Genomic DNA, 18122 nt, shown 5'->3' with positions numbered 1-18122 from the left:
GTCATCAGCATGGAGGGAGAGGTGAGGATTAGGATATTAACACCTCAAGGAAAAGTCACTCTGGGACCTGGATAGCAGAGCTGAGCACCTGCCAGTGACAACACAGACCAGGGCTTCACCCTGGGCATAGTCAGCTTTCAGGGGGCTAAGGGCCACTTACTCACCTCTCACCTCCCAATCCCTGCTTTCTAGACTCCTTTTTATGTCCCTATCCAAGTAAAGCCTACATTGTCTTCCTGGATTCTACCCTTGCCACATTAGTGAATCACCCTAGATACTTCTCATGATCATCTAACCAAAAAACTGGATCCTAATACCTCCTTCCCTTCTTCCCTGCCTTCTCCCCTAATCTCTGTCAGAATGATCACTGCTTCACTAAAACAGAAAACATTATTCCTGCCTCTCCCAACCACTTAATAGGTTCATTCCTTCATTAGACTTGCCCTCTCATCCCTCTACGCTTTGTGCTTTCCCACTCCAATCCCATCTTTGCCTGGAGAAGTAATCATATTTCAAAGCTCAACTCATAAACCGCTTCTTCCAGGAAGTCCTCTCTTACCAATCCATTTCCTCCCACCCACATCCCCTCCCCACTGGGATAAGGGTTCTTCCTATGTGTCACCATAACTTTGTGCTTACCAGGCAAGGCAATTATCACATGTGGGTAACTATGGCCAAGCTCTGGGTGGTCAATCTCTGCATCCCTACAAAGATTTGTATGGCTTCAAAAGGAGAATCTGGACTAGGGGAATGGCTCAAGTGGTAGAGTGCTTACCTAGCAAGCTCAAGGCCCTGAGTTCAAATCCCAGAATCACCACCACCAAAAAATAAAAGCAGAACCTAGTTATAAAGATGCTTCACAAATAATACAGTATCACTTAAACATATCATATTATCTGTTCATTTATTCATCCAAGAAACATTCATTGAGCATTGACTTTGAAGCTGGCTCAATATTGGGAAATGGGGATCTAACATAAGACAGTAACTTTAGAGAATAAATGCAAGTTATGATAAATCTTAGGAACTTGTCAGGTGGTCAGGACCAGCCACTTGAGTTGCTGACTTTTAAGTAGTGACCTAAACAATGAGAAGAAACTAGCTAAAGAAACACTGGAAAAAGAACTCAGAGGCAGAGAGGATAGTCTGTGCAACGCTGAAAGAGTGTGTGTGTGCTGGCAGCTCCTGCCCTAGGTGGGAGGCAGAAATAGTGAAGTTCAGTAATAACAGAGGTGACCAGCAGACACACATGGATCAGAGCTCTAAATCTCAGAGGCTTGGGAAACCTTAAGTGGCTTCATTGTAGGTCTTTTCTTAAGCCAAGAGTATGCAGGAACTGATAGGAAGCAACTCTCCCTTGAAGAAGCAGGAGTCCAATAATCTGGTTTGGAGATCCAGTGTATCTTGTATGAGCACTAAACCCTCAATTCAGGAATAAGGCTGTCCTGCTCATGGCCTCCACGCAGCTCTAGCAGCTGAGAGATGGCCCAACCTGTTTGTCCCAGCTCCTGTGATGCCCCTGAAATTTACCCTGTTCCTATTAATATCTGGTAGATTCTCACTTGAAATAGAACTTGCAATAAATACAACCTGGATCCATCCTGATGATGGCAGGTAGCAGAGCAGAGCTCAGCTCCACTCCAGCAGACCAGAGCTTCTCCCTACCTCCTTAGGGTGCTGGGGCTGCTTCAGCTGGCATGAGTTGTGGTTTGTAGGATGTTAGCAGTGTGGGTGCCCAGGAAGGCCCAGTGCTTGGACCAGGAGGGAGCAGAATTAACTTTCAAATAAGACCTATTCACTAAGTTGTCCAGGGATCAGGACAAATTCAACACTGGAATAGAAACCTCACTGGTCACTGGGGAGTGGGTGCCAGAGAGGAAAGACAAGGTGTGTCAAGGAATCCCCCAACAAAACAAAATAAATAAACAAACAAAAACAGACTCCCCATAAATGAGAGCAGCATGGGCTATGCATGATACCACCCTCATCCTGCAGGTGCAGACAGGACTAACAGAGCAGGACAAGGTGGAGGGGGAATCTGTAGAAATCTTACCCATGACTCCTGGATAGAATGTAACATCTGGAGGCTGTGCACCATGAGCAGTGACTAGGAGAAGGAACCCACTTTAAACTTTGCTTAGCACTGTGCTGCAACCATGCTCTCTTAAATCTTTTCAGGAGATAGATTCTCTGTTGAATTTGAGGTAAAAGAAAGGTCCCTAGAGTTCTGAGGAGAAAATGCTTCCCCTGTCCAATGTGTGTTGGAATTCTTTGCCATCCTCTGATCAAGAAAAGCCTCTGGCTGTAGGATCTCCTGATCCTCCTAACCTGCTTTCTGCTCTCATTTCTATTCTAATATTTGCAGTTCTCTGCTGATTGCCCCAAACCAGGCCATACCCTGGTTTCTTAAACAACCAGAAATCAGCAGGTGTTAAAGAAAAGTGTTAAGAACATATTAGCACCTGGTTTGAGCTTTCTAATTGGTATAATCAGAAGTAGTAAAAAGAACACTGGAGGAGGCCCTGCCTCCTGGAGAAATGAGCCACTTTCTAGGGAATACTGTTGAGAATGAATGTTTTCTCTCAGTTCTCAAACTCATCCTTCATGGTGGGGAGGTTTAGCTATTCATTTGCCCATGACTAGATGTCCAAAGGTGGAGGGGTGGGGGAGAGACAAAGGTGGGAGGGACTTCTTTGCCCACCACTACCACCTAGCTCTCTCCATTGGGTTACAGGGACAGTCCACCATCAAATAGTGTTAGGTTGGGATGTGATTCAGCAGCCATCAAGGTCACCTCAGAACCCAGGATAACTCATCCAGACATTTGTTTTAGGCTTTTGTCGTATTTACCCAGGTCATTATTATTCTAAAGGGTTAGTGTCTTTTCTACACATGTAAAGCCCATCTTTTGCCTCTGCACTTCTGACTTCTGATGCCAAGACTAGCGGAGGAGGTAGGGCAGTACAATGTAGTGTTTTACCCTAAATCTGAACAATAAGTCTTCCTTTGACTAATTGTGGTTGGGCTCAATGTGTTTAAATCCTCCCTGTGATGATACTTGGCCATGGCTCAGTAGTATTAGAGGTAAGGTTTAGATGTTTGTTTGCCCATTTCCAGGTCTTGGGAATTCCTTCTTGCCAGTTCCACCCTCAAGTGTGCCAAAAGCAAATTCAACTCTGGTCCTAATCAGATACACAGGGAAGCCCGAAGTAGTGACCAAATGACAAAGGTTGGTGTTTTCCATCTCTCTAAAGCCTGCTACCTAATTCCACCCAGAAAAGGCTATTAAACAAACAAAGACCCTCTGATTACAAATGCCAAGAGCAGGGATGTGGCCACTTGTCTTTTCTTTCTATGGACAGGGCATGATGAAGTATTAAATAGCACAGACCCAGGCCCCAAGGTTATACCCAACATTCCCAAATATGGTCATAAAGTAACCAATCCAGAGATCTAAACTCACACAGTGAGACCTCTGTACCCACATACTATCTCCAATGCTGCCTTTAAACAAAAACACTTTTTAAAATGAAGCATGCTCGGAAAAGACAAAGATTTGCCATCCTGCAGATAATCGAAAGAACATGCCACAACAGAAAGGAGCTCTCAGTTCAAGGACTGGTAGCATGGGGACAGCAGAAATGGGTAAAAGTGTGCAGCCTTCCAAAGAGGAAGTGCTCAGAAGGGTGAGCTTGGATGTGTTTGATGTCAATGAGTCATCTCACTGCCTCCTAGACTCTGAAATAACCTCTATTTACAGAAGAAGAATATCACTGGTTGAGCCAGGTGGCCTGGGGCATAGATTGGAAAGAAGCTACTATAGCTAAGAGAAGACTGCCCTGGAAACTCTTGGACTCTGAACTATTGCTCCTAGAAGTCTGGAGCATCTGGCCAGGAAGGGAAGGTGGCAAAGGGTGGGTTCAAGAGGGGTATGTGTATGGAAATTGACATGTCTGCATCTGAAAAAGCCAAAGGATCATTTGACCATGGGTTAAATGATGGGTTAGTGTGTGTGATAACTAAATGACTGTGCTGTGTACCCACAGAATTAAATCTGGACCCATTTGCCATCATCCTAATGGAGTACTCCATCATGGTCATTGCTGGACAAGGATGAGGAACGCCTTGCCCTCCTCAAAGTCCACAACCAGGAGTTTCTCTTCATCTGGTGAGCTGGAAGCCTGAATTTTCTGCAGAGGAAAGTGGCCCAGGCTAGAGATCAAGGACATTTTCTTCCAGCAGGGAATCAGGGTGGGGCATGTTAGCACCAGGTTCAGACCTTGCCTCAGGCACTGGGCCAAAACTAGCCCACGAATGACTAGGATGGGAACAGATAATAAAATTCTGGCTGGGGACAGAACAGTCTGAGAGACAAGAGGGAGAAAGATACTCCCATGTTAGGGTTTTTGAGCAGCTCTCAAACCCAGTCTGGTTCTCAAGTGACCTAGAACAAGAGGGGGTGGGAGAGGAGGCAGCTCTGGGAGAAAAGGCAAGAGGACAGGGGTGTGGGGGGGTGGCCATCAAGGACACACACTTGGATTTGTCAGTAAGTTACCCGGAAACATATTTGTCCTTGCTGAGTCACCATGGCTGACAGAGTGCTCCTGTCTGGGTTCCAGGAGAACTGGCTGTCATTCTGGCTCAGTTTAGAAACAGAAACACACCTCCTTGATGAGAAGGTCCAGTCCTATTCCCTGGTACCCCTGCATGTTTCCTCCCAGCAGGGGGCTCAGTTCCCTCTCAGACATGAGTTTATGGGGACAGCCCCTTACAGAGGAAAGGATATCCTGAAGGAGGCCTCAGTCTGGTCTCAGAGACTTCATGCCTGAAAAAAGCTCCCTGGCATTGGCCCCAACTAGTCTGGGGGTGAGGTCCTGCCTTTCCCTTCAGGGAGCTTCGAGTCTTAACTGAATTCTGCCAACTTATAAAGCAGTTCTGCAAACTCAGAGAGGCAAGCAATCAGAGTCACCCTTCCTACTCTCCAGAGGTTGACTCCCTACCAGAGAGAATGCCCTGAGGACAATCCAAGCTCCTCACCAGCCCCTGCTCACTAGATGATAAGCTCTTTTTCAAATTTTGTTCAAGTTATTTGCTTTTCTTGGGTCATGCTGGATGGTTAAGATAGAACTTCTGAAGAAATTTTCTCATCTAAAGCAATCCCAGAAGTGATGGGATAGGTGGTGAAGGTGAGGGGAAATATCACCTTTCAGTAAAGAACAGTCGCCACTGGGGCTTGAGGGGTCTAACACACTCTCAACAACAGAAAGTCCAGGGCAGCAGTATTTATCTTATGTTCTCATCTTCTATGTTAAGAGAGGAAAAATAGTGGTTGGAAAGGAAAGGCTCAAAAAGACAAATTGAGACTTTTTATCTTTAACATTTATGGCTGATGAAAACCATGAGTGAGACAGTGGGAGCTCCATGAAATAATTATGCTTGGGGCACTGTTACTTCAACTTTACCTAAAACTAAGAAAAACCAATAGGATGGGGGAAGGGGGCAATTTTTCTTTTATTTTTCAAAAGATTTGATTTTTATAAAAGGAATGTAAGAATCATTATAGTCATGCCACATTATTTAGGTGTTTTTCAAAAAAAATCATTATAAAATTCCCAGTTTCACCTGGCAATTTTTGCATATCTAGGCTATCTATGTTCATAAACAATGTTTTATTTAGTGTTTACTATAGTCCTCTGAGAAAGCTCGTAGTAAGCTTACCTTGTAGTTGAGGAATAATAATTGCTGCTTATAGTTACTTAAATTTTAGTGCTTCAATAAAAAAATTAAAAGTAAAGCTGGAAAGTACAAGATTTAATAAGAGGACAGATATTACTATTTGGAGCCTCTGACAACTCACCCATTTCTCCTTAGGTAGCTGAGCTGAGGTGTTCTACCACTTGGTGGCAGCATACCTAAATTGCCATAAAGAGCCTCTACACAAAACTACTCCTGACGTGAAGCATCAGTATCTAATTTATGCCTGAAAATATACTCAATCCAAACACCAATGAAGGGCACACTGCAGAACCTAACCAATGCCAAATGAAGAGAGAAATGCAAAATATGCTAAAAATGATCCCATAATGGGGGAATGGAGAAATAGCCCCCAGTGTGGAACCCATCAAATGAAAACGTATCTTTTTTCCCCAGTGCTAGGCTATCTCCCAGCATCTATATTCAAGGAACTCCCTTATTTCCAACATCCCAGGCAAATAAATCCCAGTTATATTTAAATCATCCTGATTACCTAGCATGAACTTCAGAAAAGCCTGAATGCATCAGATCTTATTTCACTTGACACAATGAAGTTTACCTAATCAAGGTGACACCAGACACTTCAGCTGCCTAATCAGCCTACTCTTGGTGAGCTATGGACTCCAGCAACCTAAAAGAGAAATTAAATGGCCACACCTAAGCTGTAGAGACTCATTTGACATTGCTGCCCAGAGACAAACTCCCAGGAGGTCTAACTCTCCTGATGGAGGTCAGATAGACTGCTGGGCACAGAGAGGAAGTAACAGTCATGTTGAACGAAGCCAGGGACTGACTGACTGCACAACCAACCAAGAAGTTGGAATACATATAGAGGGAAAACTAAAGGTACACCAAAGATACAACCACCAAGCCCTTTCTAGATATCCTATTGGCTCTAAACACTGATGTGTGTTCCTCAATAAAGGACTGCATTAATTTAGGGAAGTAAAAAGAATCCTAGCCTGGGAGACTCCAAAGCCCTAACCAATTCCTTTAGTCTTTTCACAGCCAGGATCAGGTTTAGGTGAATATGCAGCATCGAAAATTAGATTTTCTTTTTTTGCAGTGAAAGTCATAGTAACATTTATTAGGAAAAGAATACACTTTCAATAGACTGAAAGTGGGACTAGAACAACCCTAAAGTTAGGGGTTTTTTGATGAAGGTAGTAACAAGGTTTTGACAATGGTTCCTGGGCAATGACAAGCAAATAAACTTAAATTTGAGGAAATGTAAAGAACTGAAGTCAAAGGCAAGATAAACTGGGAGTATACATTGAGAAATTTGAAAAAAAATATTGGTGATTTGTTTCATGAGCCTTAAAAAATTGTCCATGATTGCCAAAAATCTATCCCAAGGAAACCACTTAAGATGTAGTTTATGTATAATGGTTTATATATAAAGATGATTATTTACAATAGTGAAGTTTTGAAAATCACTAAGGTGTCTGATGTTAAGGTTAATTAAAATATAATATGTCTGAGATGCAAATTTTAATGTTATGAAAATACCCTTAGAATATAATGCTAAATGGAAAGAAGAAAAATTGAATAAATTATATGATTCAATTGTGTTTTTTAAAAGTTCTAAAAATGACAGGAAAGAAATATGCCAATATATTAATTTTTATTATTTCTAGATTTATAAGTGCTATTCAAAAAGACTTCACATTTTTTGCACTTATTATCTACAATAAAAACATTTTTTGTGGGACTGGGGTTTGAACTCAGGTCTTTGTGCTTGCAAAGCAGGTGCTCTATCACTTGAGCCATACCTCCAGTTCATTTTGCTCTAGTTATTTTGGAGATGGGATCTTGAAAACTATTTGTATGGGCTGGCCTTGAACCATGATCTCTCCAATCTCAGCCTCTCAAGTAGCTGGGATTACAGGTATAAGCTACCCACACCTGGCAATATTTTTCTAATTTAAAAGATAAGCAAGACTATTAGGCATATATATTCATTCAATCAATATTTATTATAAGCCTTCTAAATGTTACTGGTCCTACAGCTTTACTACTATAGCTACTGGCTCTAATATTAAACTTGCATAACTCTAATCCTAACTTTGACAAAGCAGTATGAGGGACAATGAAAGTTAAATGACAAAACAAAGTCCCTACTCTCAAGTACAGCAAGGCAAGACAAACTGTCACTTGTCAACAATCCCTTCTGCGTGTGGAGTACTGAAGTGGTGCTTCCTACATGTCACCTCAGGTAACCCTCATTCCCATTGTGGCTGATGGTATCTTTATGCCTATTTTACAGATGAGGAAATTTGTTAGCAAGCATGTGCATTGCTCCTCACAGAAGGTGGAGAGTAAGGCCCCTGGAGTCCTCTCTTCCAGGCTGGAAGGCTCTGATCATTTCCAGGTGTCAGTACCTCAAACCCACTCTGCGAGTCTGCAGTTCCACTCCATTGGGTCAACAGCTATACCCAAAGTTCCTTCTACTTTGACACCCCCTTTTGCTAGTACTCTTTTCATCCTGGGCTGGGCCTTTGATTTATCTCCTAAAGGTATTTACTGGTCCTTTTAATAACCAGGACTGCTCCTTATGGTTACTTTATGGCCAAATGTTTTCCACCTCTGATTGCCAGGGTTATCATTCCCCAGGGAATCTTAAATGCTGCCTCTCTGCACTTGAAGCATTGTGCCTGCATCTTCCCCTTCTCCCCACAACCTGTTTCTTTTCACTGTCTTCCCTGGAGCACCTCTAGCCCCTCAACCCCATCAGGCAAGTCCTACAGCAATGGAACAACCATGGGAGTAAACGAACCTCAAAATGTACATTAGTTGACTACTAATCCCAGAACTGCTCCTGACACCAGAGCAATACAGAAGGAAGAAAGAGGAAAGAGCTTAGACCTGAGGAAAAGAGCAGGATGACCATCACCAGAATACACCCTGTTAATCCCACCTTGCTAATCCAGGCTTTATGTCTAGAGTCCCTGCGAGTGACGGCATTCTATTTATGGTTAAATAAGTAATAAGGTCTTAATTGCTTTTGGTTTTTTTCCTCTATATCTCTCAGTACAATTTGATAACTAAATCACAATTGAGTGTAATCCACAGCATAAATAAGCAGAGTTTGCTTGTCTAAAACTAAACACAAGTGCCGGGAAGAAACTTAAAATACCCCCACCCTACCCTCTCCACAGTCGTGTGACTGCACAGGCCAGCAGACACCCAGATTGGAGGCAATCACGATCTGTATTTCCTGCCTGTAGCAACCTTCACCTAGGTTCCCAGGAGAACCACTGGGGAAGCAGGTGTAAAGCACAGGTGGTGTCTGCACACCACTGTTAACAACTGTCTTCCTCTCATCTCCTTACCTCCCTCTTCTCTTTTTTTTTAGTCCCAATCCAGTACTATCCCATCCTTCAGAGTCCACTTTCTCACTACACAAATTAGACTCCTGTACTCTCTCACCACTGCCAGACATCCTTTACTCTGATCTCCTTGTTTCTTCAGTAGGTAAAAGCTCAAGCTCTGGTGCTGGACCATTTAGCTTCAAACTATACCAACTGCTACTTAACCTCCCAGAGGCTTAGTTTCTTTATAAGTAAAATAGGAATAAATAATACCCAGCTCAATGTGCTGTGAGAATTAAGTTAATGTATGTAAAATACTTGTAGTAGTGCCTAGAACTGATCTAGTAAGTGACAAATAAATGCCAGCCATTTTATTATCTTCAACCTACATTCCTGTAATTGAGTTCTCACTTCTTAGCCTTCTTCATCCCATCTTTCGTTCGGCTGCCAGAACAAAAGTGCAACTTTGTCATTCTCCTGCTGAAAAGCTCTTCATTGTCTATCAGTAAAACTTCCTAACTGGACCCAGGGAATTCCCCCATTCCTTTCTGCCACATTCCCAGCCACTCTCAAAAGACCTTCCTGGGTATTGGGAACTCAAGTTGAAAACCCTCTGATCTCTCCTACCTCACCCTGCCCTTTCTCTGAGCCTTTCCCTCTGTCTGGACTGCTCCTACCCCTTGCACTTCTAATAGCACTCTCTTCATGCTCACACCTCTGTGTGAAGCATGTCCCTTTTGAAGACTCCTCATCTCTAGTTAACAAAAATGCTGGAGATGACAGATGCTGTGAGTCCACATGGTGAGGCTCCACCCTGCATTTCCGCACCTACCTCAGGTGCTGCTCATGTTGATGCACAAGCCAGATTCCCTCAACACAGGAGGAGAAATGAGCTAACATTGCCTGAATGTATGGTGTTCCTGGCACTGTGTAAGCACTAGACATTCTTTATTTACTTAATAGCAATCAATAAATCGAAAATGATTTCACTTGTTCTTGGATAGCAATATCAATTATGACATCTATTCCCAACTACTAAGAAAAGTAATCCTGATTGACTTTCCTCATTTGAGTTACAAAGAGGAGTTTCTCAAGAGCCACTTTAGTACTTCATTAATCTTCTATTAATAATTTGGTCATGAGCCCTGAGAATCAACAATGAAGCTTCTTTTTCATTCAAAATTAGGGGGTGAAGAGTTACACATGTTGTTGCCTATCACAATAGTTCAAAAAAGCCAGTCATAGAAAGCCACATATGGAGCAGAGCATGGTGGGGCATTCCTGTAATCCCAGGACTAGGGAGGTTGAGTGAGGAGGCTCATGAGTTAGAGGCCAGCCTATCTCAGAAAAAAAAAGAAAGAAAGAAAGAAAATGAAAGAACGAAAACTGCATATGGTTGGATATCATTTTTAAAGCTAAAAAACAAAACTAAACAATATATTGTTTATGAAAACATGTGGTTAACTATATCAAAAAAGGCAAGAGAAAGATAACATAGTAAACTTCAAATAGTGGTTACTTCTGGGGGAGGGGAGAAGAAGCCCTAGGCAGTGTCAAGTGCGGAGGTGAAGCTCTGCCTATAAAGTTAGAGTGAGCTGACAAGTGTTTATCCTGCTTTGCAACTTTCATGTACATTATATCTTTTCCTTCTTATGTAGCGAATATTGCTCTGTGTGTATATATATGTATGTATATATTCCATTTTTGTTATTATCACTACTATTACATTCCTGAGTTCCCCAGGATACAACAGATGATTTCTCCAAAAAACCCTGTAAGATGGATGTTCTTTTCCCAAGTTAAAAATTAGAATATGACCTTCTGATGCTTACCACAGGGTGTGTTCTTACACTGTCTGTATAGAAAGAGGAGGCAAAGTAAAACTATTCCATACACACCTCAGCCCAGGCCCTGTGCCTCATCTGTATTGTGAATGGGGAGACACAGAGGGAAAAATTAGAATACTGTACTCAGAAATATTGATTAATATGCCCAAGGTCTTACCCTGTGCCAAATATCTTCCATTTGTACCTCTTTATTCATTCTTATCCACCTACCACCTCTCAGGGCTATGAGAAGCCCACCACATGGACCACAACAGCAGGCTTACCTGTCATCTGGCTTCTGGGTATACTCAGCTATCAAAAATACAATGACAGGGCCAGGCATTGGTGGATCATGCCTATAATCCTAGTTAGTTACTCAGGAAGCAGACATCAGGAAGATCACAGTTTGAGGCCAGTCCTGGCAAATAGTTTACGAGACCCTATCTTGAAAATATCCAATGCAAAAAAAGACTGGCAGAGTGGCTCAAGAGGTAGAGCATGAGGCCCTGAATTTAAACCCCAGGTGTGCCAAAAAAAAAAAAATCAATGACAGGAGACCAGAGAAGAAAGAAGAGTGAGGCCAGGATATCAAGTCCCCTACCCCTGCCAGGGAGTCCCCAGGAGCTCTCCCTGATGCCCACTACACCTGTCTAGTGCCTCTCACACAGCAATCCTCTCTCCCTACTTGAAGGATCTCATCCTCACCCTGCCTTGACAGCTTAGAAAGCTCATGAAACCTGGTGTTCCAAACCTTGCTGCTTTCCCTGTACCAGCCCCTGTCTTTAAAAACCACCCTTCAGTTAGAGTCTTCTCAAACTACCCAGGTTGAGTGACCACATGTTTCCCAACTGCAAAGTGGTGTAGATGGGATGAGAAGCCCAGTGTGTTCTTTCTATACTAAGATGCCTCTCCATCCTCTTCTGCAAAAGTTGGTGGGAGTCTAAGGGAGAGATAACTAATAGTGGCACTTACTATTGTGATTTTATGTTCCTGAGCTAGGTAAGTAGAACACTTTTTGGTCTTTGCAGCTGGTGTTACGTTCAGTTAACAACAGAGACACTTAACTAGTGTTGCTGAGAAGTGTGAATAAAATGTGGAAACATTATAGGCATTATAACAGGCAACAAAATAAATTTAAACTGGATTTTTGAAGGTGCAAGTTTTAGGCAAATGTAAATGTGATAATGTGACCTCAGTGTTCTCATTGGTCCTTTTCCTGGTGCTTCCATCACCTTGGTTCCCCCTTGCATCCTCAAGGACTTTAATTGATGGTCCCAGAACAAAGGGCAGAGTACCAACAGCACATCTCGACAGGTCCTTACAGCAAAACACATTTGATGATGACAGCTTGGATAGCTCTGGCTCTCATGCTGAAGACAGTGGGAGGAAACCCTTGCAGTTTCCACTTCCTTTTCACTTAACTGTCTTTCCACCTCTCTCTGCTTCTTATTTATTTATTTATTTATTTATTTATTTATTTATGATACGGCACAAAGACAGTTCTGGCTTTATGCCCAATTTACCTTTTCCTGGAGTCAGTAGAACAAGAGCAAATGTTATCAAATAATAAGCCAAAAATAAAGGCACCTTGGTTTGATTGGCATTAAAGAATAACCCCTCCTAATTTCTTGTCATCTTTTCTCAGGGATATGACACCTGCATTCCTTGACAGAACACTCAACATCTTGGCAGCACCACTCAGAGCAGAGTCAAGTAGCAGTATGGCACAGAAATTGATGCCATTAAGAACAGTAAAAAGATGCTTGTGGCAAATCAGAGTAACAGTGATGATGAAAGGAAGTCAGTGCAATAAAAATCACTCAGGATTCTGCACTAGATGTACTACTTAGGAATTCCCACTTCAAGCCTATGGTCAGCTCCCAACATTCCACACTGTGGCCTATGCTTAGGCACTTATTTACTCCTGGAATGGACTTTTGATCCTGTCTCTCAACTTCTAGGGACATTCATCAGCTGATTGTATCTGAGAATTTCTTTTCTTCTCATTTTACACACAAGTAACCACAAGCAGATAGCAAACCAGAAGGATTTAAAAAAAAATCTAGGTAAGTATAGGATGGGTGACAGAAGAGATAACATGAGAATCTATCAAGATCCCTATCTAGGACCTGGCTCACAGGAGGCACTTAACAGATATTTGTTGAATTGAGTGAATGGAGGGGAAGTCAAATTAGAAAAGCTTTAAAATCTTTTCCTCTTCAGTATTCTACAATTCCCTAGAACAAGATACTAGAAGGCCTAGAAAGAACCCAGGGTATGCATGCCCAAACTCATCAGAAGCAAGACAGGGAAAGTTGAAGGGACTCATCTCAGGGTGAGGCGGACCTGAAAGAATAATTTTAGTACTGACTCAAACTCTTACAACTCAGTGTGATACCTGTCCCAGGTAATGCCCCAAATTTCCACCCAGAATCCAAACAGACTAAAAAGCAGTTTCTCCTTAGCATTGAAGGTGAAGACAAGATTTTAAGCCTTAAGTTATTTAAGAGTGAAAGAAGGGGTGGGCCTGTTGGTTGTGAAGATAATATTTTATTTTGAGGTCCTGGATTTTATGATGTAGCTTTTTCCCAGTATCACAGTAACCTAGAGTTCAGGGCAGGAAAGAGTCTTAGAAATTGCTTCTTCTCACTTCCAACTCTCCCTAACAGAAGGTCATCCAGTCTCCAATGACCCAACCAGAGGCAGTTATGCTGCTTCCAGACAGCTGTGTCAGGTGGGCAGGTTCTTTCTTCACTTCTGAGTCCTGATCACTACCTTCTACACAGGGATGCAACAGAGACCATGACTATCCCTCCTTCTGGGGGACAGCTCTACTGACATCAGAAGTCAGAAGACTTTTCTCTTCATCTTTATGCCTGCCAGCAAACAGCCCTCATTCCTTATTGCAGAGACATGGTTGTAGTGCTGCTCCTCTGACAGCATTCTCTCTGTTCTCTGGGGGTGGCAAGTGGGATGTTGCAGAGTTGAATGCAGTGGTCCTGATGTGGCCTGCCCTACACATCAGATCATAGAACTACTTCTTCCTATTTGTTCTAAATTATCACAATTATTTGTTCATTTATTGTAGAACTGTATCAAAAAATAGCCATCATGCAGGCTGATTCCTTAGATTCCAAGAACCTCTTTCATCACTCACTTTTCCTTGCTAGTTTGTATTCTGCTGGCTGGTTCATGTCCCATGAGACCTTTACACTCACATCCTCTACTGCTTTTACTGTTACTGGTTTGGACTGGGTTTGGCTATCCAGGTTTCATCTAACTTCCTCAAAGTATATCTTCCTGTTTGTCATGAATCCTCAATCTGCCTGGCACACAGAGGCTCTAAATATTTGTTAAATAATAAATAAGTTCATGAATAAATGAGTATCAAATGTCACCTACAGACTTGATCACACCACTCTGCAGTAAATACTCCATTTCTAAACAAAAGCCTCTCCTTTTATCATCCTGGTCATGACCCAGGATGAACAATTTCTTTTCATCAGACTCATCCACCTAATCTAGCTGTTCATTTTCAAAGTTATCCTTCTCTCCCAAAGCCATGGCTGGACATAAGAGTGGTCCACTAAGTTCTTCAGATTTCCTAACAAACTGCATTGTGTTTAGAATAATTCTGTTATGGATTCTGTTTCTGTGAGTTGTCATGTGTAAACTGGCAGCCAACAGAATTCGCAAGTGACTGGTGGACATGACTAGTTGGCAGTCTCTGAAGCCAATCAGGTACTCACACTCCCAGTAAAGTCCCTTGGGAGGAAGGCAATAGGTTATCACAGAAAAATTCTTCCTACTGAAGGTAACAACAGCATTCCTGCTGCCTACCTGCCAGCATGTCTTTCTTCTCAGGCACACAGGATGCAATGCCATGACTGCATCTCAGAAGCAGAGAGCCTGCAAGTAATATGTGCCTTCTGTGATAATGTACTGTCTCTCCTTTGTTTTCATGACCTTACTCTCAGCCCCTCTTGGGTTTCATTCCTCTTCACCCAGAAGAAATCTTTTCTTTTTTAATTGCTTCCAATCCATTTGTCCCAATCTTTGCTTTGCAGTCAGAAGGAAGAAAAGCATTCTTCTAACTCCCCTTTTATTCTACAGAAAAGATGAGCCTGTATTAAATGCTGCAGGTATGTAATGAACACACAAGGAAGAAAAATGTACCCTTCAAATCTCCTAGGATTCCAATTTCTTCTGGCTTTAAAATGACTGAGAGTCCATCATGGGTTCCCATGAAAACTTCTCTTGTAAATTGGTGTAGAGAGTGTCTGGTTTCATGCCTGTTAGTAATGTACTTGGGGAAGGTACTTTTTAAAACTGCTCAGCCCCCAGATGACTAAATTGCCAAATTACCTAGATCAATCATGGGTTATTTAGTCCATCTCCTTGCCTCTGAAACAGATGGGAATATTTCTTCTCTATAAAGACTTCTGGAAAAAAAATCTTTTCTTCTTCAGTTCATTGTCACTCAAAGTTCAGAAGTTCTCTTTCAGATATAATCCAAATCCCTTTCACTGGGGCTTAAGACCCTTTATCTTTTTTGGGGGGTCCTGAGTGGATATCTTTTTTTTTTAAGGCACATTTGGACATTTGTTTGCTCACACTTTCTGCTTGGAGCTCTCCCGGGCTCCCGTTCCATTCAACATCCTTCCAAGCATTTGATAGCTACTCTTAAAATCCCCTTTACCACCTGCCCATCACCATCCGCCAATCCCTTTAAATTTTTCTCCCCTGTAGCTCTCTAAAATGCAGTGCTTGCCTCACTTGACACCTGCTTCAAAAACTTAATCAGCACTTTCAAAAATTATCCCGAGTCTCCTTGCAAAGGCAGAGCTGAACATATAGCTTATCTGTGTAATTTACTAATTCTCCTATGAAATGCACAAGACAAGACGAAAGTTCCGAAAGCCCAAGGCTCCACCTCTTACCTACCACAACAAAGACTTCATAGACTTCAGCCCCACTTAAAGACAGAGGGCAGAGTCCTTGCTGGCTGACAGCAAGAATGGGTAGAGAGCATCAGGGCTGGAGTTAGCAGGGGTGAATTCCAGGCAAGCTCTACCACCAACTCTTGCAAGCCACTCATGTCCCATGTCAGCTCATTTCCTATACAGACCATGATAGGTATTTGCACAGATTGCTCCTAAGGTCTCTTTCGGCTTTCACATTCTATAACTCTCTAACTAGTCTGCCTAACTCCTTTGTCCAACATATAAACCATGCCTTTGGCATGTTCTCCACTACCCACCTCAGTGGCCAGTACCACCTGGACAGTGTTTCTCAATCTGAAAGAGCTTTTTAGACTATTTCCTCCTAATCTCTCCACTCCATAAAATTTTAATACCACACATGTAGTGTGTATATATCTGTGCTTAATATATACAAATGTAAGAATCACATGCTTCCCCAAGAACTGATTTTTCACACACACACACACACACACACACACACACACACACACACACACTCTTGTGGGAGATATTATCCCCACTGAAAATGCAGGTCCTAAGTTGAATCAAAGGCAACTCTAGCTGAATGGCATAAGTGGAGCTATTTACCCCAAACTCCAAGCACCACAAATCTATTCATAGCCAGAGAGTCTGAAAATAACCCCTTATGCAAACCAGAGTGGGATCAACCAGAGTTCCCATTCCACAAATGTAAACAGCAGCTTCCCATCCCTCTGCCCCAGGCCACATTGTCTCCTGTTGCATTTAGCCTGGGACCCTCACCTCTGCCCCAGTTCCCACTGCCAGCTCCCATTTCATTCACACAAATCCTAGCAGGAACAATAAGAATGAGATAAACAATGGGTGATGATGTTCCAGGAATAATTAGAATCTACTCCAAGGATTCTAATGAAGCCTTTTTCTAACTCACTGGCATCAGCCCAGCTCCCCTCCCTTGCAGGCCATTCCCCTTCACCTTACCTTGGCACGCTGGCCAAATACGTCACAAGTTTCCGCAGGTCTTCCTGTCTTATTCTGTCATGATTGCTGCGAGCAGGGAAGGTCAGGATGGGTCCGCCTCGCTTATCACGGCCCCCTGTAGGGAGCAAGAGGAGGAGGAAAGTCAGACACAGAGGAAAAAGAATCCTATCTATCGGAATAACAGGCAGCAAGATAGTGTCCACAGAAATTGGTTACTGCTTAGGACCAGTGGGTCTGAATGTCGGTGCCAGGTATGATGTTGGGTAAGTCTTCTGAGGTCTCTCCTGCCTTAACTGTAAAGGTCAGATGAAAATGACAGTGGCACATTACAGGGCTATTCCAAGGACCAATGAGATGAAACCTAGGGAAGCACTTTGGCTGAAGTGGTAGAATGCCTGCCTCGAAATCTTGAGACCCCGAGTTCAAAGCCCAGTAACCAGTAAACAAACAAATAAGAAAAGACATCAAGAGTTTTCTACCCAGACCAAAAGCCACCCCTGCCTGCCCACCTGCCTGAAGTGCCTCCTGTCACTCCCACTGGAGGAGCACACCAATCATATCAGAAATAAGGGTGTTCAAGGTCTTGATCACTACAAATGCACATATACTCTAGGATTACATATATTTTCTTAATATCACATGAAAAAAAGCTGGAAAGAGTGTACCAAAATAATGATCACTATTGCTATCAGAAGGAAAGGATTCTAGATGGTTGCTTTTTCTTTCCTCTATTTTCCAAACTTTCTATTTACTTTATTATATGATTTAAAAATTTATTCATTAATAGACACTACAATTAGGAAGCAATGATTTCCTAATTTCCAAGTTTCTCAGAAGGGATGAAGCTGAGGGGTGGTGGTATATTCCTACAGGGCGCTGGCTTTTACACAAAGGATACCTCTGCCTCATGACACAGACTCCCACCTGCATCTTAGGCAGTCACTGACTTCCTCAGACCCATGGAGACCTGATAAGAGAGGGAGGAGGGGTCAATTGGCATGAGCATAGCAGTGCTAGAAAGAAGCCTAACATTAGCTCAGGCCTCTAGAGAAGGATCTCTTACAAGGAAGGCAGAGCTACTCAGGCCCCTCCCAAGAGTGAGCTCAGGAGTAACATTTCTCTCTGATTCTCAGTTGAAGCCACACAGCTGGACAGAGGCTTGGCAAACAATCCAGGACTCCCTGAGAAGGAAACAGGGAGGCTGCAGGGAGGAAAGGATCAAACAAGATCAAGACCACTGAGCATGACCACTGCACTCAGACAGGCTGATTTGTATAGATGTAGCTCCG

The 18122-nt window shown here is 42.6% G+C and overlaps 1 protein-coding gene and 1 non-coding gene across 24 annotated transcripts in view; one reads left to right on the top strand and one right to left on the bottom strand.

Annotated features, from left to right (window-relative positions):
* Kalrn (kalirin RhoGEF kinase) overlaps positions 1-18122 on the bottom strand; it is a 660017-nt gene that overhangs the window by 449575 nt on the left and 192320 nt on the right. For all 23 annotated transcript variants that reach the window (XM_074073308.1, XM_074073309.1, XM_074073319.1 and 20 more), the window contains exon 3: positions 16834-16948. In XM_074073308.1, the coding sequence (XP_073929409.1) occupies positions 16834-16948 (115 nt within the window). The remainder of the gene's footprint in view (positions 1-16833; positions 16949-18122) is intronic.
* LOC141423733 (small nucleolar RNA SNORA51) lies at positions 10881-11012 on the top strand. The gene has a single exon (XR_012448552.1). It is a non-coding gene; the product is annotated as a small nucleolar RNA SNORA51 (small nucleolar RNA).

The sequence above is a fragment of the Castor canadensis genome, chromosome 5 (assembly GCF_047511655.1).
Source record: "Castor canadensis chromosome 5, mCasCan1.hap1v2, whole genome shotgun sequence".
Taxonomy (NCBI): Eukaryota; Metazoa; Chordata; class Mammalia; order Rodentia; family Castoridae; genus Castor; species Castor canadensis.
This window is presented reverse-complemented; position numbering and strand designations above follow the sequence as displayed.